This window comes from Rhipicephalus sanguineus, chromosome 2 (genome assembly GCF_013339695.2).
Source record: "Rhipicephalus sanguineus isolate Rsan-2018 chromosome 2, BIME_Rsan_1.4, whole genome shotgun sequence".
In the NCBI taxonomy this organism is placed as follows: Eukaryota; Metazoa; Arthropoda; class Arachnida; order Ixodida; family Ixodidae; genus Rhipicephalus; species Rhipicephalus sanguineus.
The window spans coordinates 55,560,230-55,577,728 of record NC_051177.1 but is presented as its reverse complement, the minus strand read 5'-3'; the positions used below and the strand labels follow the sequence as shown (position 1 = coordinate 55,577,728).

Here is a 17,499-nt window from a genome sequence, read left to right as displayed (position 1 = left end):
ATGAAGGGCCACATAAGCCCACGTAGTCTACGGATACGATAAGCGCCATCCACTGAAGTTGGTCAACGTAGCACTTTCCAAGGCTACCAGCCTCGACGGCCTATACCTCACCAACGCAAAAGGTGACTTCAGGTTCCGACATGTCGCCGGCTCTATCGACAGACAGTCTGTCGACAGCATGACCCGGCTAGAAAACAGGCCTCTAGACATTGTCTTGGGCCGGGCTACCACATTCGTTCGGTGCCACAACCACAACAATCACCTCACGATTGCCGCTCTCAACGTACGGTCTGTGAACGTTCACGTGCACGACTTCGAAAAAGACGCTCTGTTCACAGAAACTGGCGTGTCAGAACTTTCAGAAACCTGGGGCGATGAGCCCCCTGCAAACATGGGTTTCCACTTTGTCGTCCACAGCAAGCGGCTTCATTGCAGGTGCGGCGGCGTGGCACATATAAGAACCCGGCGATGCGCAACTTTAACGTAGGCCGCATCCTACTTCCCCGGCCGCCAGACACCGAACACACACAGACAAGCAGCGGAATCGCCGAGATCTGCGTTGCGCACATCACTCACAATAACAAAGACATTGCGCTCCCCGCCATCTGCGTCAGAACTGTCAATAACCCCTTCCACACATGCACACGTGTTCGTGAAACGTGCATGCGTTCACCGCGTCTGTTTTTACGCAACTGTAAACAACTGGTTATATAACACATGTGCGACGTTTCAACATATGTGTGTGCGTACACCACTGGCGTCATTTCTTTATCTTTAGCGTCATTTCGTAACGTTTCGCTTAATGTAAAAAATTACGCCACAGTCCCCTTCCCGCCGCATGCTTCGCATAACACCGATTCCCACGGTACGTGGAATCCGCCGAATTTTTATCGTGGGAGTGTAACCATTAGGCTAGTTCGATTAGCTGCGACGGCACAATGTTCCATACTTGTTCGTATGAAGATGCAAAAGACCCCTTACTAATTAGCCAAGGAAGTCTTGTGATACGGTCTGATGGGTGAGAATTTTTCCTTCAGTAAGTGATACACGCAGTAGTCACAACGGTACCACCTTTTCATTGAAGAAGCAAAAAAGGAATTGGCTGCAGTTATCTGGACAGGTTCATTCACTGCTCTGTAATCTCACTCACTCACTCACTCACTCACTCACTCACTCACTCACTCACTCACTCACTCACTCACTCACTCACTCACTCACTCACTCACTCACTCACTCACTCACTCACTCACTCACTCACTCACTCACTCACTCACTCACTCACTCACTCACTCACTCACTCACTCACTCACTCACTCACTCACTCACTCACTCACTCACTCACTCACTCACTCACTCACTCACTCACTCACTCACTCACTCACTCACTCACTCACTTTCACGAACGAAAAGGAGTCATTTGCGAATATTTGGTACAGTAGGCGTCTATGAGGCGGGTATACGAGACACTACAGTCCAGCCTAACAAAAAGTGTTGAAATTTATGTCATTGGGCCATGTGCATAGGCGTGCGCAGGCGGGGGGCAAGGGGGCGAGAAGGGGGGGCGCAAAGTCAGCCCTATACATTGTAGGGGGGGCGAGAAGAGGGGCGCAAAGGCAGCCGCATACATTGACATAATAGGAAGGGGGGGGGCGCTGCGACGAACCTTCGCCCCCCCTGAAGGGGAACCCTGCGCACGCTTATGGCCACGTGTACGAAATTGAGATCTCTTATTGTAATGCTTTTGTTTGGTTTCCGCGAGATGTAAATCTGAAGCCTCAAAACAAGGTTAAATTTTACATGCATATGTAAAAGCTATACCTAATGTCGATGAGATTCACGTGCTCTCAAAATGAAAGAAACAAGGTAGAAGAACACTGTCTTGGCTCATGTTCTGTACTTCACGCCTTGCATGTTGATGAGGGTGCAGCGATCAAACCAATTTTTGCACCATGGGACCGCGCACCTTTCGAGAATTCAGACCGGAGAATGATCACTTTTACGAAAGTAAAGCGAATGCTATAGCTCGGGCATCATGCCCAGACGGTTCTCGTTCGATCGGAAAGGTGCTAATTAATTGAATTAGCTATTTCGCCCGCCACTCCCTCGCTTAGAAAACACTGCTAAAACGTTGAAAACATTCTCGCTTAGGAATAAATGCGATCAACGATGTTCTCCTCCTTCTTATTTACTAATGCAGACGCGCGGCTCCGAAAAATTAATTTTTGTTCAACAAGAGGACTTAAGACGACGTAGCAAACGAACAGTTTTTAATCTAGTGGTGCTGCAAACTAAGGCTTTGTTCATCAAAAAAAAAAATATATATATATATATGCAGACACGGATGAGTTCTATGGTATCGTCGCAATCGCAATGGTTGTACAAAATAAATGAATGAAAACAACACATAGAAAAATCAGGAATGAAACAGCGTACTTGTTTAGGCGGGCTAGTTTGTTGTACATGACTGTGAGAAGAACAGCGCAGAATTTAAGAAACACGAACAAACAAACACCGATACACCTAACACAGACGCTCATCTGTTCCGCCTGCGTTGTGTGTATCATTGTTTGTTTGTCTGTGTTTTTTAAGTTTTGCGCTGCTCTTCTCAAGATGAGAAAGCGGGGGCCAGCGAATCCTTCGGCTCTGCACTTATTATTTAGTTGTACACTAGCATTCCTCCATCTTCAATACCATAGTATGATTTTTGTTTGTCCACGTTTTCCTGAATTAATTGTGCTCGCCCAGTACGGGAGAATGCAGAAAAAGCCACTTATTAGGCTTTTCATTGAGCAGAAGGGTATGACCATATGAAATTTTATTTATTAAAGTTTAGATTGTGTTATTGTCTAAATCACAATTATGAAATCTGGGATGTCGTTATCTAAATCACAACTACAGAATCTGGGATATTACATTAACTAAAGAGCGGAGTGTGCTTTGTCTTGTTTCGGGTGTACGCAACTTCCTTTCTTTACGGCGTAGCGATGCATGAATCATAAATACGTACATAGAGATATTAAATGTCGGAGTTCCCGTATCAAAGCAGGCTAGATTTATTTTTTGAAATGTATAACTTTATGACCCATTTTGTCTGCAGCTGTAGTGCCAGTATGTTAAACTATCTTTTTTCTCAAGGCAATTGAAACGAGGCGAAGGAGAGCTGACAGAAACCAAGAACACCATTTAACAAATTGTGAGCCATTTCACTCGGCGAAGGGGGATGACCTGCGAAGCTGTTTAGCACACGATACAGGTGACACGGAATTTTGAACCATAAGCGATCACACGCCCTGCAACTAAATCCGAAACTTCTAACTAGAAAGCTTCTTTTGAATTTATCGTATGTTCCTTCAAAGTTTTCCATTCGAGCAGCGTGGCACTTGCGTCTTTTTGCAGCATTCTCCGTTTCGGGACTTACAGATTAGCAGAAAACACTAGCGATTCCTGTGCCGCAGTTCTCACTAACGAAAGACGAATTTCATTACTTCATCTTCTGACTCAGCTTTGACTCTGCATGTTATTCCGCTCGGCATAACCAGTCATTTTTGTTTATTTAGCGACATGCGTCGTCTTGTCTGGTTTGCCGCATGAACTTGGTGTTTCGTCCACGATCTTAATTGGTGCTTGCCGCCCGAGTGTTCCTTCCTTCATATTTAATGGACCGGTAGTGAGTGGTGAGGTTGGCATAATTTGTGTGGCACATACGCTTTTTGTTGACTAACAGCAAAAATACGCCGAACCCTAGCCGCACACAGCCTCGCTGTAAAACAACAACAGAAATAAAAACTAACACGTTGGTGTCTTGAACTCGACTGTCTTGCGCATAAGAAGTCTCTGGAGCTTGTGTATTAGCTCAGTTGAATGAATGCATGGTGCTGCTAGATAACATCAAGGGGGTTACATGCGCAGGGGAGTTGCTTAGCCTCGTCACTTACTAGGGGCTCTGTTGAGTCAGTGTGTTTTCCTCGCCTCGCTCGCAACCCTACGAGCCCCCCTCCTCCTCCCTTTTTTCTATTGACAACCGGGCTCTGCAACTACCTATAAGTAGCAGTGAGACTTTGATCTGGGCGAGTTGGTTCATAGCAATAGTTCATACCTTTCTGAAATGGCTCTTGAAAAAAAAATCATGTTGTCTTCTCTGGACCCCAATAAAGTTTGCATCATCATCATCATCATCATAATCATCATCATCATCATGTTGTTCTTCTATCCTTAGCGTGTCTTGTTTGATAGACCACGTACGACCATTTCTGTTTGCAACTGATGTGTCCCTTGTCAAGTTTATGCGCATATATAAAGCTATCTTGGTACAAAATAAATTCAGTTGTTAGTCAGCGCTCGTGTGTGGTGTGTGTTCTTCTCTCTCTTGTCTAAGTCGTGCTGTGCGTTCCTACTGCCTATAAGTGTCTGATATGGCGCGCTTTGGCATTTCTTGCGCCAGTGTCATTAAAGGAGTACTGACACGATTTCAAGACATTGCAGATGGGACATCTTGCGTTTCCCTGGTATGCCGTGTTAACGCGCTCCACACACCTTAGTCAGACAAGTATAAAAATATTTTACTTTAACTTTATAAAGTTCTCGTCGTTGGGCAGCGGCAAGCCAGCCCCATCGCAGTGAACATTATACCGACGGGTCAACAAAGTTCCACTGAGTTTGTGAATGCTGCGTCCTGCATGCAGCCTAAATCGCAGAAATCAATGTCGGGGTCGCTGAACGACAATCCCCTCATCGTTGTTTACGTGCTCCACGAGCAGATGACAGATCTGCCGCTAGTACGTCGAGAGTTGCTGTCTCCCCGTGACGTCACACAGCGATGACACGTCACTGAGAAGCCGCCCCCTCGATATCGAAATCGAAAGTGTTTTTTTTTAAGGTAGCGGTAATAAAGATATATTCGATGCATTCCCAGACACCCCGATACTCTTTTAAGGGTTCTCGACACCAGTGTTTTTATTTGGAGCAACAATTCGAAAATATTTGAAGTTCGTGTCAGTACTCCTTTAAACTAACAACTTAACGTTTGAAGTGCGCAGTTGAAGTTGTTCTGAGTGCACGCGCGTACCATCTTTTCTTTTCTTCCTCTCTCGCTGCCTTTTCTTTTTTCCTTTCTCTCAGTAGTCGTGCACCATAACCACTAGACCACCATGGCGGGTTCGTGTCCATAGTAAAAAACAGCGCAAAATAAGACACAGACTAGAAGCAGCGTTAGTCCCGTGTCCTTCATGTCCGCGCTTCATTTTGTGCTGTTTTTGACTATGGACCCTTGCACGCTCCATCAAACGGGAAAAGCGACCGTTGGCGTACGCGTCGATGTCAATACGAAGAAGCAAAATTCCTCATCATCAGCATTACAAACGTTACAGAATCTTTGCAGAAGAAGAAGATGATGATTATCTTCTTTTTCTTCTTCGATGATGATCGCACCAGATGGATATCGCCTACGAGTCGTCTTAGGCGAATGCATAGGGAACCCTGCGAGTCTTTCTTTCAGGGCACGAAACAACCATGAATGCGCCAGAGCGCAGCCAGGAATGGATAAAGCTGTAAGAACTTGGCACTAAGACACGTAGGGAGACGACACAACGAAAGGCCTTATCTTTCTCAGCGGATTAGCTCACGCCTAAATAAAGGACGACACGTTCGCTTCACATTTCACTTATCGTTTTAAACTAAAAAAAGAGTAAGAAGAAAGGTGAACCTTAACAGCAGCTTAATGAATAGAGCAAGGTTCGGGGACCCGCGAGCTTCAAGGCAGCGTCTATGTGAACGTATTCAAGGCTCCTAGCTCCTGTGCTTTGTTGTATTTTGTTTTTATCCAGGCCGCCATTGTCAACACGTGCGCGCATGTGCATACTAAGAATGAACTCATTTTCTCGGAGCAGGATTTTCGTGCTTTGACTATCTTCCGGCTCAACGGGTTTTCATGGCAGCTAGCATCTTGTGTTCTCTAAAAACAAGGAAAATAAAGAAACGGCCTTGCGTATTGTGCCGTATTCCATGCGAGCAACACGACGAGACTGCGAGCGTATGTGAAAAAAAGAACGAAGGTAATCGAGCTCAACGAGAGCTTAACAACTTTTTTAAATTAGTGAAATGATGATACTCATTTAACTAACACGCGCTTACGATCATGTCACCTCCGCCCCCCCCCCCCCCCCCCCCCCGCACTCTGCATTATGTTCGGAGAAAAATATGTCAAGGGTCCAGCTCGATTTATTTCACCTAAGTTATTACTGAGCAACGATGATAATCACGAGAATACGTAATTGAACAAATATGCTTTTGAACATTTCGAGGTAGGTTGTAGATTACATCATAAGTCATAGCTGAAACAACAGCATCTTGTATTACCACATTGTTCTGCGCGGCAATAAATGGAAGCGTTATAGCTAAGGTATCGTCTGATTCACAATTCGCAGAATTTTAATGCAGAAGACTTGACAATAATAACATCGATGCATTGTAGAAAGGTTATTACATGACTGCACAAGACTGCATTTAGTCTGTTGGCACTTTTCACCTTGTGTATTTTTACGCCTTAATAAGTTATCAGTTCTATAGCAGCGACGGTGCACTTCTTTGTGTAATGATACCAATCTTGTAAATATACATCACTAAGGGGCTGGCTATTATATACGCCTAAGCATAAGAAACGATTTGCTGAAAGGGACCTGATGTTTCTGTAACCACTCTCCCAGTGCCCCCTATATTTGACTCGTGCAGCCTGCATCAAGTTTCTTAGTTCGTTCAAATAAAGCAGGAGTTCTTCGGCAGGCCTTGGACAACCGATCGTTTTACCGGCAAACAAACATATTTGATTTTTCAAAAGTGCGTAGCACTCCGTGGGCCCGGCTTGTCGCCCATCCCCTGTCTCATGATGCATGGTCACACAGTGGTCCAAACAGACCTAAAACAAGGCTAACAATGCTCAAAACCAGTTCAAAATAAACTAACAAGGTCTAAAACATTATAAACTGCAGAAATAATCAAGAATTAATTGCAACAATTTACCTAAAACCACGAAAAACGCTTCTGAAGCATTCACTGATACCCGCGCCGCGCAGGAGAGGGCGCCACCGCCTCGGCAAGAGCGTGATTGCCAAGGGAATCGCTGGGTTGTCCGTGCTACGGACTTCCTCAGGTTTCACGGTAGTCGAGTTGCATTAAACGCAGGATTTAAAACTACGCCATGACCTACACAGGAACAACATTAGCGCAGGATTTCAGGATTTAGCACGAGATTTATAACTACAGCAAGACGTACAGAAGAGTTACGTTAGCGCTACATGACAACTGTTTTTCTTTTCCTTTTTTTTGAGCCACAGAGCTTTTGCATATTCCGCAGGTTGCAGGACCTGCCTCTATGCGATGTGGATGCGCCGCGGGATTTCAATTTTATGTGGTGGGGGTGTACGGCGCCCTGTTCCTCTCTTCTTTAAATGACTAGTGACGCAGTTTTGTTTTCGAAATTCGCGAAAGCCGCGTCAGTACTGCTGGTCATTTGACTAGCAAGACAGAGCAGCATGCTTGGTTGACGTATGTTGGGTCGTTAGGTGTTGGGGTTTTTGGGGGGTGCCTCCCCCCTAGTTACCTAAAGGGGGGGGGGCGCAAAGTCTGCCCCATACATTGACTTAATAGGGAGGGGGGGCCCTGCGATGCACCTTTGCCCGTTTTCGCCCCCTCCCCCCCCCCCCCCGCCCTGACGGGGAACCCTGCGCACGCCTATGTTTGTAGGGAGTTTGGTTCAGCGTGTGGGGGATACGGTAAGAGGGGAGCTAAAAATAGGAAATAGTAGACTGAGGAGCTGTGCAGTAACTAAGACGATTTATTCAGTGCCATCTAGAAAACTTGATCCTCCTAACTTCTCTGTATTGTACAAGGGCAGAAATTACAGCGTTGTCCGGCCCCTATGGCGGGAGGCGAAATACGCTTGGCGTTTTTCTAGAAAGAAAGGCAGAAAGACTTGTCTATGGCCTCCTGAATTCGACACGTTGTTACCTAAGGTAGTTAACGCTGTAAATACTGTCACGCGCTGTTCGTACAGTTAAGCGAGTTGTAAGATTTATTACATGTCATCGTTAAAGAAAGTTTTTTTTTTCTTACTCAGCAGGAATTTTTTTTTTTTTTGTGTGTGGAACGGTGGCAGTGGCTTCGAGATGATAACTTCTCTGCGGAAAAAATAATCAATCTCTCCCAACCTGTAGATCGCAGGGTGACGTCCAAAGATGCGAAAACCAAAAGAGAAGTCCCCAGCAAGTGGCTTCATTCTGCGCGTCTCTTGGAGAGTAAATCATGGCCAGGCGGTTCCATCTTCACGACCGACTGATCCATCGAAATTCGCGCAGCAAGCGTGACTGGAATGCCGACTCAACAGCCACCGTTTTCTACCGTGGACATCTTCCCGAAGGTAAGAGCGAAAAAAAATAAATATAATAAAAAGGGGCCGACCTGGTCTCACGAACTTCTCTCGACACTGAAAATAGTTTTCCTTTGTGCTCTGGCTCCAAGCAGGCGTAAAATGCTATTCGAACGTCAGAAGGCAAAGACAGCCGTGCAAGAGAGAACGAGAGAGAGAGAGAGAGAAAGAAGTTCTGGGACCTAAGATAAGAACTGTATCCTGGTCTTATGCCATGGCGACTTTTTGTAACGTCAGCCGCGTGAGAAAGACACAGAAGACCGAGCTGTTTTTTCGGGGGTCGCCATTGTCAACTCAATAATTTTATACGTGGTGTCTTTTTTTGTTCGTATATGCGGATGCTCAAGAACTCAGACTATCGAAGAGATGAAACGTCGCTAACTACACTTTGACAAACACACAAGAAATAGAACAAGAAGCGAAAAGAAAGACACCTTAACTTGGCGGCATTCTTTCGCCGCCGGCCTTAGTTAAAAGGGCCCTGCGACGCTTTTGCGACTCTCTTGTTTAGCGCTGCAATGCGTGTAGTAATGAATGCCGAGACGAACGCAAAAAGAATTACGAAAATTGGCGCAGGAAAACTGATGTTATTAGTCTTCAAAGTTCAACACTCGAGCAGACGACGACAAGAAACGTTCCCTTTCGCGTCTCCCTCTCCCGCTGACGTCAAAGGCCACTTCCAATCACCGCGCGCCTCTCATAGAGACATACAGGAAGTCTTTCCTCATGGTTTTCTTCACAGAATGCCTTGCCACCGCTATTTTTTGACGGCGTTGCAACCATGGCTACGACGAACCACGTGCGTCGCTTAGCAGATGGTCCCGTGGTTTGTCGTGTAGTGCCCACAATGAGTCTGGGTGATCTAAAAAGTCTTGAGCGCGAGGTCTTGCGATGTAGCAATGCCTTGAATGTAGTGCCGTATCCGGACACGCTATTGTAAATTGAAAGTGCGTCGCTGAACTCCGCGCAACGCGAGGATGGCTCCGAGGGCTCGGACGAAACGCTACCACCTGATGACGCGGAAAGCGTGGGTTGGTAAACATTTAGAATTTTTCTTTTTTCATTGGCAGCATTGTGGCGAACTGAGCGCTGCGTGTTTCGCAGCTGCCGGTGTGGCCGATATCGCCCAATGCCGCAAAAGGCAAAACGTGGAAGAGTATCGTTTGATTACCATTCCCACCAGTTCCACAGCGCATATAGCGTCCTGTCCGTTGTTTTGAAAATACATCAGATAGAAACAGAAATGATTTGTTTCTGATAAAGCATAAAAAGGGGTCCTAGCTACCACCATATGAATATTGCATGGTACTTGTCGCGTCAAGCCAATAAAAACACACGGCCTTTGTCGTCACTGACACATGACGAAACGTCACTTCCCATAACAAAAATAGCCGATGTGTGTGGCTGTAGTCCGAAATCAGGGTAGTTTATCCAGTGAAATAAAATTATAAGGCTTCGTTTTCCGCGATGCCACTTGCGCAGCGATGTAGGCGCATTCTACAGTATCAGAACAAGCGTTGAAAATAATATGCTTAATTTGTTGCGCAGGGCCCCTTTAAAGGTAAAATGACCGGTGTTTGTCGTGTAAAAACGGAGAGCGACCGAGAGGAGCCCGAGTAGGACGCGTAAGTATCTCTGTGGTCAGTTGCACAACGTCAACGAAAGTAAACTTTGACACCAGAACTAAACAAAACCGAAACTAACTATATATTTCACTATAGTGATAGAACCATGTGTATCTTTAGTGTTGGAGCGTCAGAAGTGTTTATTTTGTTTTTTTTTCCTGTTTAGGCTGTAAACAAAAAGAAATCCTGAGCTATAATGTCGTTCTCGTGTATCTCCTGGTGTAGTTGAAATTCCTGCGCTTAATGCAGCTCCGCTACCGTGAAACCCGAGGAAGTGCGCAGTACGGGAAACCTAGCGACTCCCTTGGCGCTTGCCACCGCCTCGTCAATCGCGCTCGTGCCGAGGCGGGTGGCGCCCTCTCTCGCGCGGCGCGGGTTTCAGAAGCGTTTTTCGCGATTTAAGGTAAATTATTGCGATTAATTCTCGGTTATTTCTGTAGTTGATATTGTTTTAGACATTGTTAGTTTACATTGCACTGTTTTTGAGCATTGTCAGCCTTGTTTCAGGCCTGTATTGACCACTGCGTGACCATGCGACGTGAGACGACGGTTAAACGACAAGCAGGGCCCCTGAGGTGCTACGCACCTAAAGTAACCGCCCAGGAGCTCTGTACAGATGGTGAACTAGCAACGCTGAAACGTGCGGCATCGGTGTTTATAACTTAGTTAATCCCGACGACTCATTAAAGTTTTAAGTGCGAATGCGCTTTATAAGCGACCCTGAATCCGCCGTCCCATAGCAACGGCGCGAGGAGCGGAGAGGAGCGTCTGTAGCAACGGCGCAGCGACGTCACGCCCCACGTGACTGCCCGCGCTCCGCCCTCCGCTCCGTGGCCGCGCGCGCCCCGCGCATTGCCTGTGGTGATGAAGGCCGGCGGCGAGACGCCGAACGAAAGCGTGCGAAGCGAGCCGAGCACCCCGAAGCCGATCTGGCGCGGGGACGCGCGATGCGTGAGCGAGCGCGGGCCCTCGAATTCGATCGGCCGGACGCGCGCTTCAAGCGAGACTTCCTGGACCGCAGCTTCGGATATAGCTGCGCGGTGTGCGATCGACTGTGGTTCGACAACAACCTGAGCCCCATCTCGGCCGTGCGCAACGCCGCCAACAAGTTTAACGCGTTGCGGGTTCTTTGGAACGAGTTCGGAAGACAGATCATCATCATCAGTAAAAGTGCTTTGCACTTAAAAACGGCCAGACCTCCGTGGGTCGGCTGGCGCGTGCTCTCTCGTTGCCGTCTCCTTCGCTCGGCTCTGCAGTTTAGTCGCGCGCGCCCCCTCATAGCATCACCCCGTGCTTCGCACTTCCTCATACTCCCCTTCGGGGAAATGCGGGTTTTTTAAGTGCGAATGCACTTTATAAGCGACCCTGAATCCGCCGTCCCATAGCAACGGCGCGGGGAGCGGAGAGGAGCGTCTGTAGCAACGGCGCAGCGACGTCACGCCCCACGTGACTGCGCGCGCTCTGCCCTCCGCTCCGTGGCTGCGCGCGCCCCGCGCATTGCCTGTGGTGATGAAGGCCGGCGGCGAGACGCCGAACGAAAGCGTGCGAAGCGAGCCGAGCACCCCGAAGCCGATCTGGCGCGGGGACGCGCGATGCGTGTGCGAGCGCGGGCCCTCGAATTCGATCGGCCAGACGCGCGCTTCAAGCGAGACTTCCTGGACCGCAGCTTCGGATATAGCTGCGCGGTGTGCGATCGACTGTGGTTCGACAACAACCTGAGCCCCATCTCGGGCGTGCGCAACGCCGCCAACAAGTTGAACGCGTTGCGGGTTCTTTGGAACGAGTTCGGAAGACAGATCATCATCATCAGTAAAAGTGCTTTGCACTTAAAAACGGCCAGACCTCCGTGGGTCGGCTGGCGCGTGCTCTCTCGCTGCCGTCTCCTTCGCTCGGCTCTGCAGTTTACCGCGCGCGCCCCCTCATAACATCACCCCGTGCTTCGCACTTCCTCATACTCCCCTTCGGGGAAATGCGGGTTTTTTTTTCTTAATTATTTGTTACGTCTGTGCAATAATCTTGATCGGTGTTTGCCGCCCGTGGGTTCCCTTTTTCATTTTTACTGGACTGGTGACGAGTAATAGGGCTTGCCCAACTTCTGTGGCACGCACGCGCTAGGAATTTTTTTGCGTACATAAGACGAATTTTGCTTTAGCCTAGCCATACAGAGCTTCGCTGTAAAATGTCATGACCTTTCCCGGTTGCGTAGGAAATAGCAAGAGCCACGCCGAAGTGACCTCTAAATATAAGCTCTTCGCAACCTGACCGGGCTGGGTCGGAAAGTGCCGTGGTAATGCAGGCGCGACAGTAGAATAAACACTGCATGAAATATAACCTACGCAGTGGCGGCCGCAATCAAACATGCACCAGCCACTTCACTCACGCAACGCGGCGGGCCTGATTATTTAACTAGCGACGCCACTTAATCTTAATGAACTTGAGCCAGGTATACAAAGAAAACGAACACACAAACTCTCAATGTCACACGCATGCGTGACACTGACAAGAGAGTATACGGGTCTATTGCGAGCAGGGCTTGGCCTCGTACGCTCTGCGTGGCTAGCTTTACCTCATAGAGTAGAGCACGTCGCCGTTTCGGAATATGCGCAGCAGTTTGTTTGGCTGCGTGATGGTGTGCAGGTAGGAGCCCTTGCCGTTGTGGAAGTAGGTGTCGGGCTTCCAGATGCGCTCCAGCATCTTGATGTGCAGGCTGATCGGGTTGATGGTGCCATTGAACTTGAGCCTCTGATCGGTCCAGCGCTGCCGGAAGTAGCAGTCCATCGAGTACTCCTGTTCCGAGAGAAGAAAGAGCGCGGAATGAAAGCTTCACTGAAGGTTTCTTTCGTAAATCTCCTCTGTGTATTTACTTATATTTAGTTTACGGAAACTTTTAATGTACAGATGCATCCGCCTCCATATCATGATGGATTGTTATTTTAGTAAGTGAAATAGCTTTTAATTTAACACGACACTTTCGTTTTCCATTTTTGTGAAGATTCAGTACGGAAACAGCGCAAAGGTGTTTCTGAATGTACTGAACATACATAATTGTAGCGCTTAATATCATCATCATCATCATCATCATCATCATCATCATCATCATCATCATTTTTGGTGGCTCTGAGCGAAAGAAAGCACTGCTTGTTTATGAATGAAAATTCGTATGGATGAAATACGTATGAATGAAAATTCCGACTATTTCTGCCAAGAGGCACGACGTAGCGTACTAAATACACCCGTCAAACAAAGCAAGTCTTTAATGTTTGTTCACACAGACGTATCGCTGAAGTTTTCTACAGACCGATGTATTGTCGTCGCTAGACTTTATTAGACTTTACAAATATTAAGCACATTGACTGCACTGGACTAGGGTTTCTAACTTGCATATTTGGATAACGCATCTGCATCATGCGAACTACTTGCAGGAACTCGCGAGTGCTCTTGTAGTGCTTCCTTCTTTTCAGGGTATTTCTTTTCAGCCGACGATTTTAAGAGGTGCCAGCATTTGTTTACGTACATTAGTTTCAAAAATATTTTTCGGAGGTGCAACGTACATATTCTCTTGTTCCAAAATCTTTATACGCCGCATATATTTTCTTCCGAGGCAACGTCGAATGCTCAGCTGAAATGTGTACACAATCTCGCGTTGATAAACTTCTTATATACAGAGGGGGCAAATAAAACAGGGATCACAGCGGTTTGCCAAGGCAAACCATCCAGTGTGTGTGCCTCTCAAGATACGAGGCCGAAGACCGAATGTGTAATCCTCACGAAACCCGAATGGGCACGCTATAAATGCGTGGGCGTATAGAACGGCCCACGTGAGAGAGAAGAAACGCGAAGGTCACTCAATAGCATCTATACAATATCAGGAAAGCTTTAAATCTCATTTGCGTTTGTTAGGAAGTAGTATAAAACCAAACTTACCATGTCGAGCTCCGAGATGGGCCCCATGCTTCGAATGAGCATGTTAGCCGTAACGCTAGTGGGCCTCACTGTAACGAAAAAGAAAAAGCTTATAAAGCGGCATGCAGTTACATCAAGAAACGCTACGTCTGTATGTCTGGCCATACGAGAAGCGATGCGGATATCTTCTTTCGCGATGTTTATATTCGGCCGATAGTTAGTAAGCGCAGGCGGATTCTGTTAATCCGCCACCACTGACTTAAGTGCAGAATTATCGCGAACGCGATTTCGGTCGCTGTAGCAGTGCGCTATCATTGCAATCAACGTGAGATAGAGAGGCACAGAAACGTGCTATATATTGACAATTATAGCGCTGCCAGTTGTACGATTCACATCACTCCCGATTTGAGCGAATGGGCGTTGTGCCGTTTGTAACGACAGGCCTTTCTTTTACCTGACTTTTATTTGCGTTGCTCGCTACAAAAATCTCACGTTTTCTTGTAAATCTAAAAAAAAATCTTCATTCCTTTTCTTAGGTGCCTAATGGTACACCAAGTAAAGTTGAAATGAAACAAGCCGTACATGCACCGCGGTCAAGCTAAACTAAACGCAGGCAAAACCACGAATAGCATAGCCCTCTGTAGCATATTGAGCGCTCGTTCGTGCCGAGGAGAAGCCTTCTTCCTCTTGTTCTTGAGCGCCTTGATGATGATAAGTGCGGAACACTGTAGGGACCCGGCAGAACCACGTATAAAAATAGAAAAGAAGAGGAAGCAAGCGAGAAATACAAAGGGAGACAAAGAAAGGGAAAAAAAAGGAAAAAAAAAGAAAGGGCAAGACAGAGAAAGAAATGGGTAAAGAGAGAGGAAGAAATAAATAGAAATAAAGGAAGGAAACAAGATAGAAATAAAGGGAAAAAGAAAGAAGGAGAAGAAGAAGAAATAAAGAGAATACCGAAGAGAAACAAAGATGGCTGCCCAGCTAAGGCACTTCCTTCAGGCTTGACACCACTAGTGCAAAGCTACGTTTATTTTTTTTTATCTATTTCTTCACAGCTTATGAAAAGTTGACTTCTCTGTCATGAGCAGTACTCGTTGTTCATAAAACTTCCGCCTAAATGAAAAGCATGGCAAGCAAGGCTGGGAAGAGTTGCAGGAACGATACTTACTCCTGGAGAAAAATACTCTTGTGAGGTAAACGCCCGAGGCTCTCATCATAAGGACCGCATTGCTTGCGTTACAGCTAATATCAATGCAGGTTCTGCTAGGTGCATAGGCGAGCGAGATTTAAGAAACAGCCGAGGAGTTTGCGCTAATGTTTTTTGTCAGAATTCTCCAAGAAGTAAATGACCCTAAGCTGTTGTTTTTTTTCTTCGTAAGAAAGGTAGTAATATTGAAAACTAAGCTTTATACGGCAGTAATGACTTGTTTCCTAGGCGTATGCAGGTAACTGCGTCATGAATACAGGGCTGCTAGCCTTTGTGAAGACCGGGGACAAATGCAATGGTTTTCTATAGAAAGTTCATCGAACATAATGAAAACTCATGATAAGAACTTCAGCATATCGACAGAAGGTTTTATGCGGGCAGAAGGGAGGGGAGCGGATGGGAGAGGAGGAGGGGAGGGAGGGGGTTTAAAGCAGCCAAAGGAGTTCGCGATATATTTGAAGCCCACTGACTATAACGTCTAAAATGCGAGCAGCCACGTGCGAAATGTGGTTATACGGTAGTTTCCAGTGCCTCGGCGTGTCACTCGCTTGCGATCAGTGTATGTTCAGGACTTTCGTCCGCTCAAGAATGCACTCCGACACTATTAATTATCGGAACATCACATTGCTGGTTGAATAATTAAACTTACTTAACAAGCCTTGTTTCTCAGCTCTGGAATGACCCTAAAATTACCCGTCATTCCACGACAAAGAGAAGGGGTTTTACGTGCCAAAACCACGACATGATTACGAGGTACGCCGTATTGGAGGGCTCCGGAAATTTCGACCTTCTAGTGTGCCTTAAAGTGCACTGACATCGCACAGTACACAGGCCTCTAGCATTTCGGCTCTACCAAAATGCGACCGCCGCGGCTGGGATCGAAGTCGTGACTTTCGGGTCAGCAGTCGAGTGCCCTAATCACTGTACCACCGAGGTGGACACGATAAAGATTTTAGTGCGCAGTTCATTTAGAGTGCCACACTATCGTTGAAAACAGGGGTCTCAAACACGCGGCCCGGCCCGCACATGACCATCTTCCTCCCATATATATATATATATATAATTTTCCTAATAAGTATGTTCATGAACATTCAAGCCGCAATGGTCAGCTGTCCGCACCAGAAAGGAACTTGGCGGGCAAGGCTGGTGGGCGGATTTCTCTTCGAATGTTTTCAGCTTGAATGTTTTCAGCTTGAGAGAGAGAGAGAGAGCGCTCTTTAAGGGAAAACAGAGAAGTCAGGTGATTTCGCACTGGCTCGCAAAGTTGCCCAGGCATTCTTTCTTTCGTAAGGCACCCCATGCGGTCACCATGCGTTGAAACGTTACCGTGGAGCAAAAGCTCGATATTTCCGAAGTGGCGTCCAGATTTCAGTCATTCTGGTGATCGCATTGATTCGTTTCTCGAATCCTGACGCCGAGTTCCCTTCAGAAATGACTAATATATGCTATACTGGAATGGAGATGCCTTTTTTTTTCAAATCAAATGACAACTTAAACACTCTGTTCAAACTCATTCTGTTCATATCAATCGACATCGGTATGTTTCTCGAATCCTGACGCCACATTCCCTTCAGAAATGACCGATTTATGTGTTACCGGTATGGAACCCCTCCCAGCCCCCTTTTCCGCTGCAAACTTCTTTACTGTCCCGGCCCTTGCGGGACGAAATTTCGTGACTGCAGCCCGCCAGCTGAGGTGAGACCCCTGGTTTACGATACATCGAGAATTTCTAGGAACGCAGAGTTTGTGTCAGTTAAGTGGCGGTCCACCTTCGTGATTAACGTTTCCGCGCTTACTGTAGGGTTGGAACAGCCTATATAGAAACTTTCACAGCACTTGGGCGTGGTTATCGCGTGCTGGCCTCGAAGCTCGGCCTACCTCCGTGCCATGGCCTCTGGGTGCTGTCGTAGTTGTCGAGCAGCGTTTCCAGCAGCTGACTGGTGAGCGCCATGTCCGACTCGCGGTTGTTGTCCTCGACCTTCTTGTGCATCCGGGAGTTCTGAACTGGCCGCGACCACTTGCACGATGCCCTTGTGAAGGAAGACAAGAGCGAGAACGACTCAGCGTGACATGACATGACAAGAACTTTATTTGTGTCCTGAGGAACTGAGCTCTAGGGGAGCCGGAGGCACCATCCAGATCATGTCGGCGGATCCGACTCACCACGGCCCGTTTATTGTATTGGCGGGCGAATGCTAAGAACTCGAGCGGTGAGCAAAGAGGATTGTTTTAATAATTATTCAATTTAGAACGTACGACGATTAGAAGGAGAGCATAACAAAAAGTACTTGACAAGATGAAATTACAAAAGACTACTTGGACCATGGGCTGCGAAGCATCTGCAG

General features: G+C 47.0%; 1 protein-coding gene across 1 annotated transcript in view; it reads right to left on the bottom strand.

Annotated features, from left to right (window-relative positions):
* LOC119382984 (gamma-aminobutyric acid receptor alpha-like) overlaps positions 1-17,181 on the bottom strand; it is a 42,086-nt gene extending 24,905 nt beyond the window's left edge. The window contains exons 1-3 of the mRNA XM_037650930.2: positions 17,033-17,181; positions 13,969-14,036; positions 12,611-12,831 (exon numbers count right to left, since the gene is read on the bottom strand). Of these exons, the coding sequence (XP_037506858.2) occupies positions 12,611-12,831; positions 13,969-14,036; positions 17,033-17,144 (401 nt within the window). The 5' untranslated portion in view covers positions 17,145-17,181. The remainder of the gene's footprint in view (positions 1-12,610; positions 12,832-13,968; positions 14,037-17,032) is intronic.
* Positions 17,182-17,499: the final 318 nt, after the last annotated feature.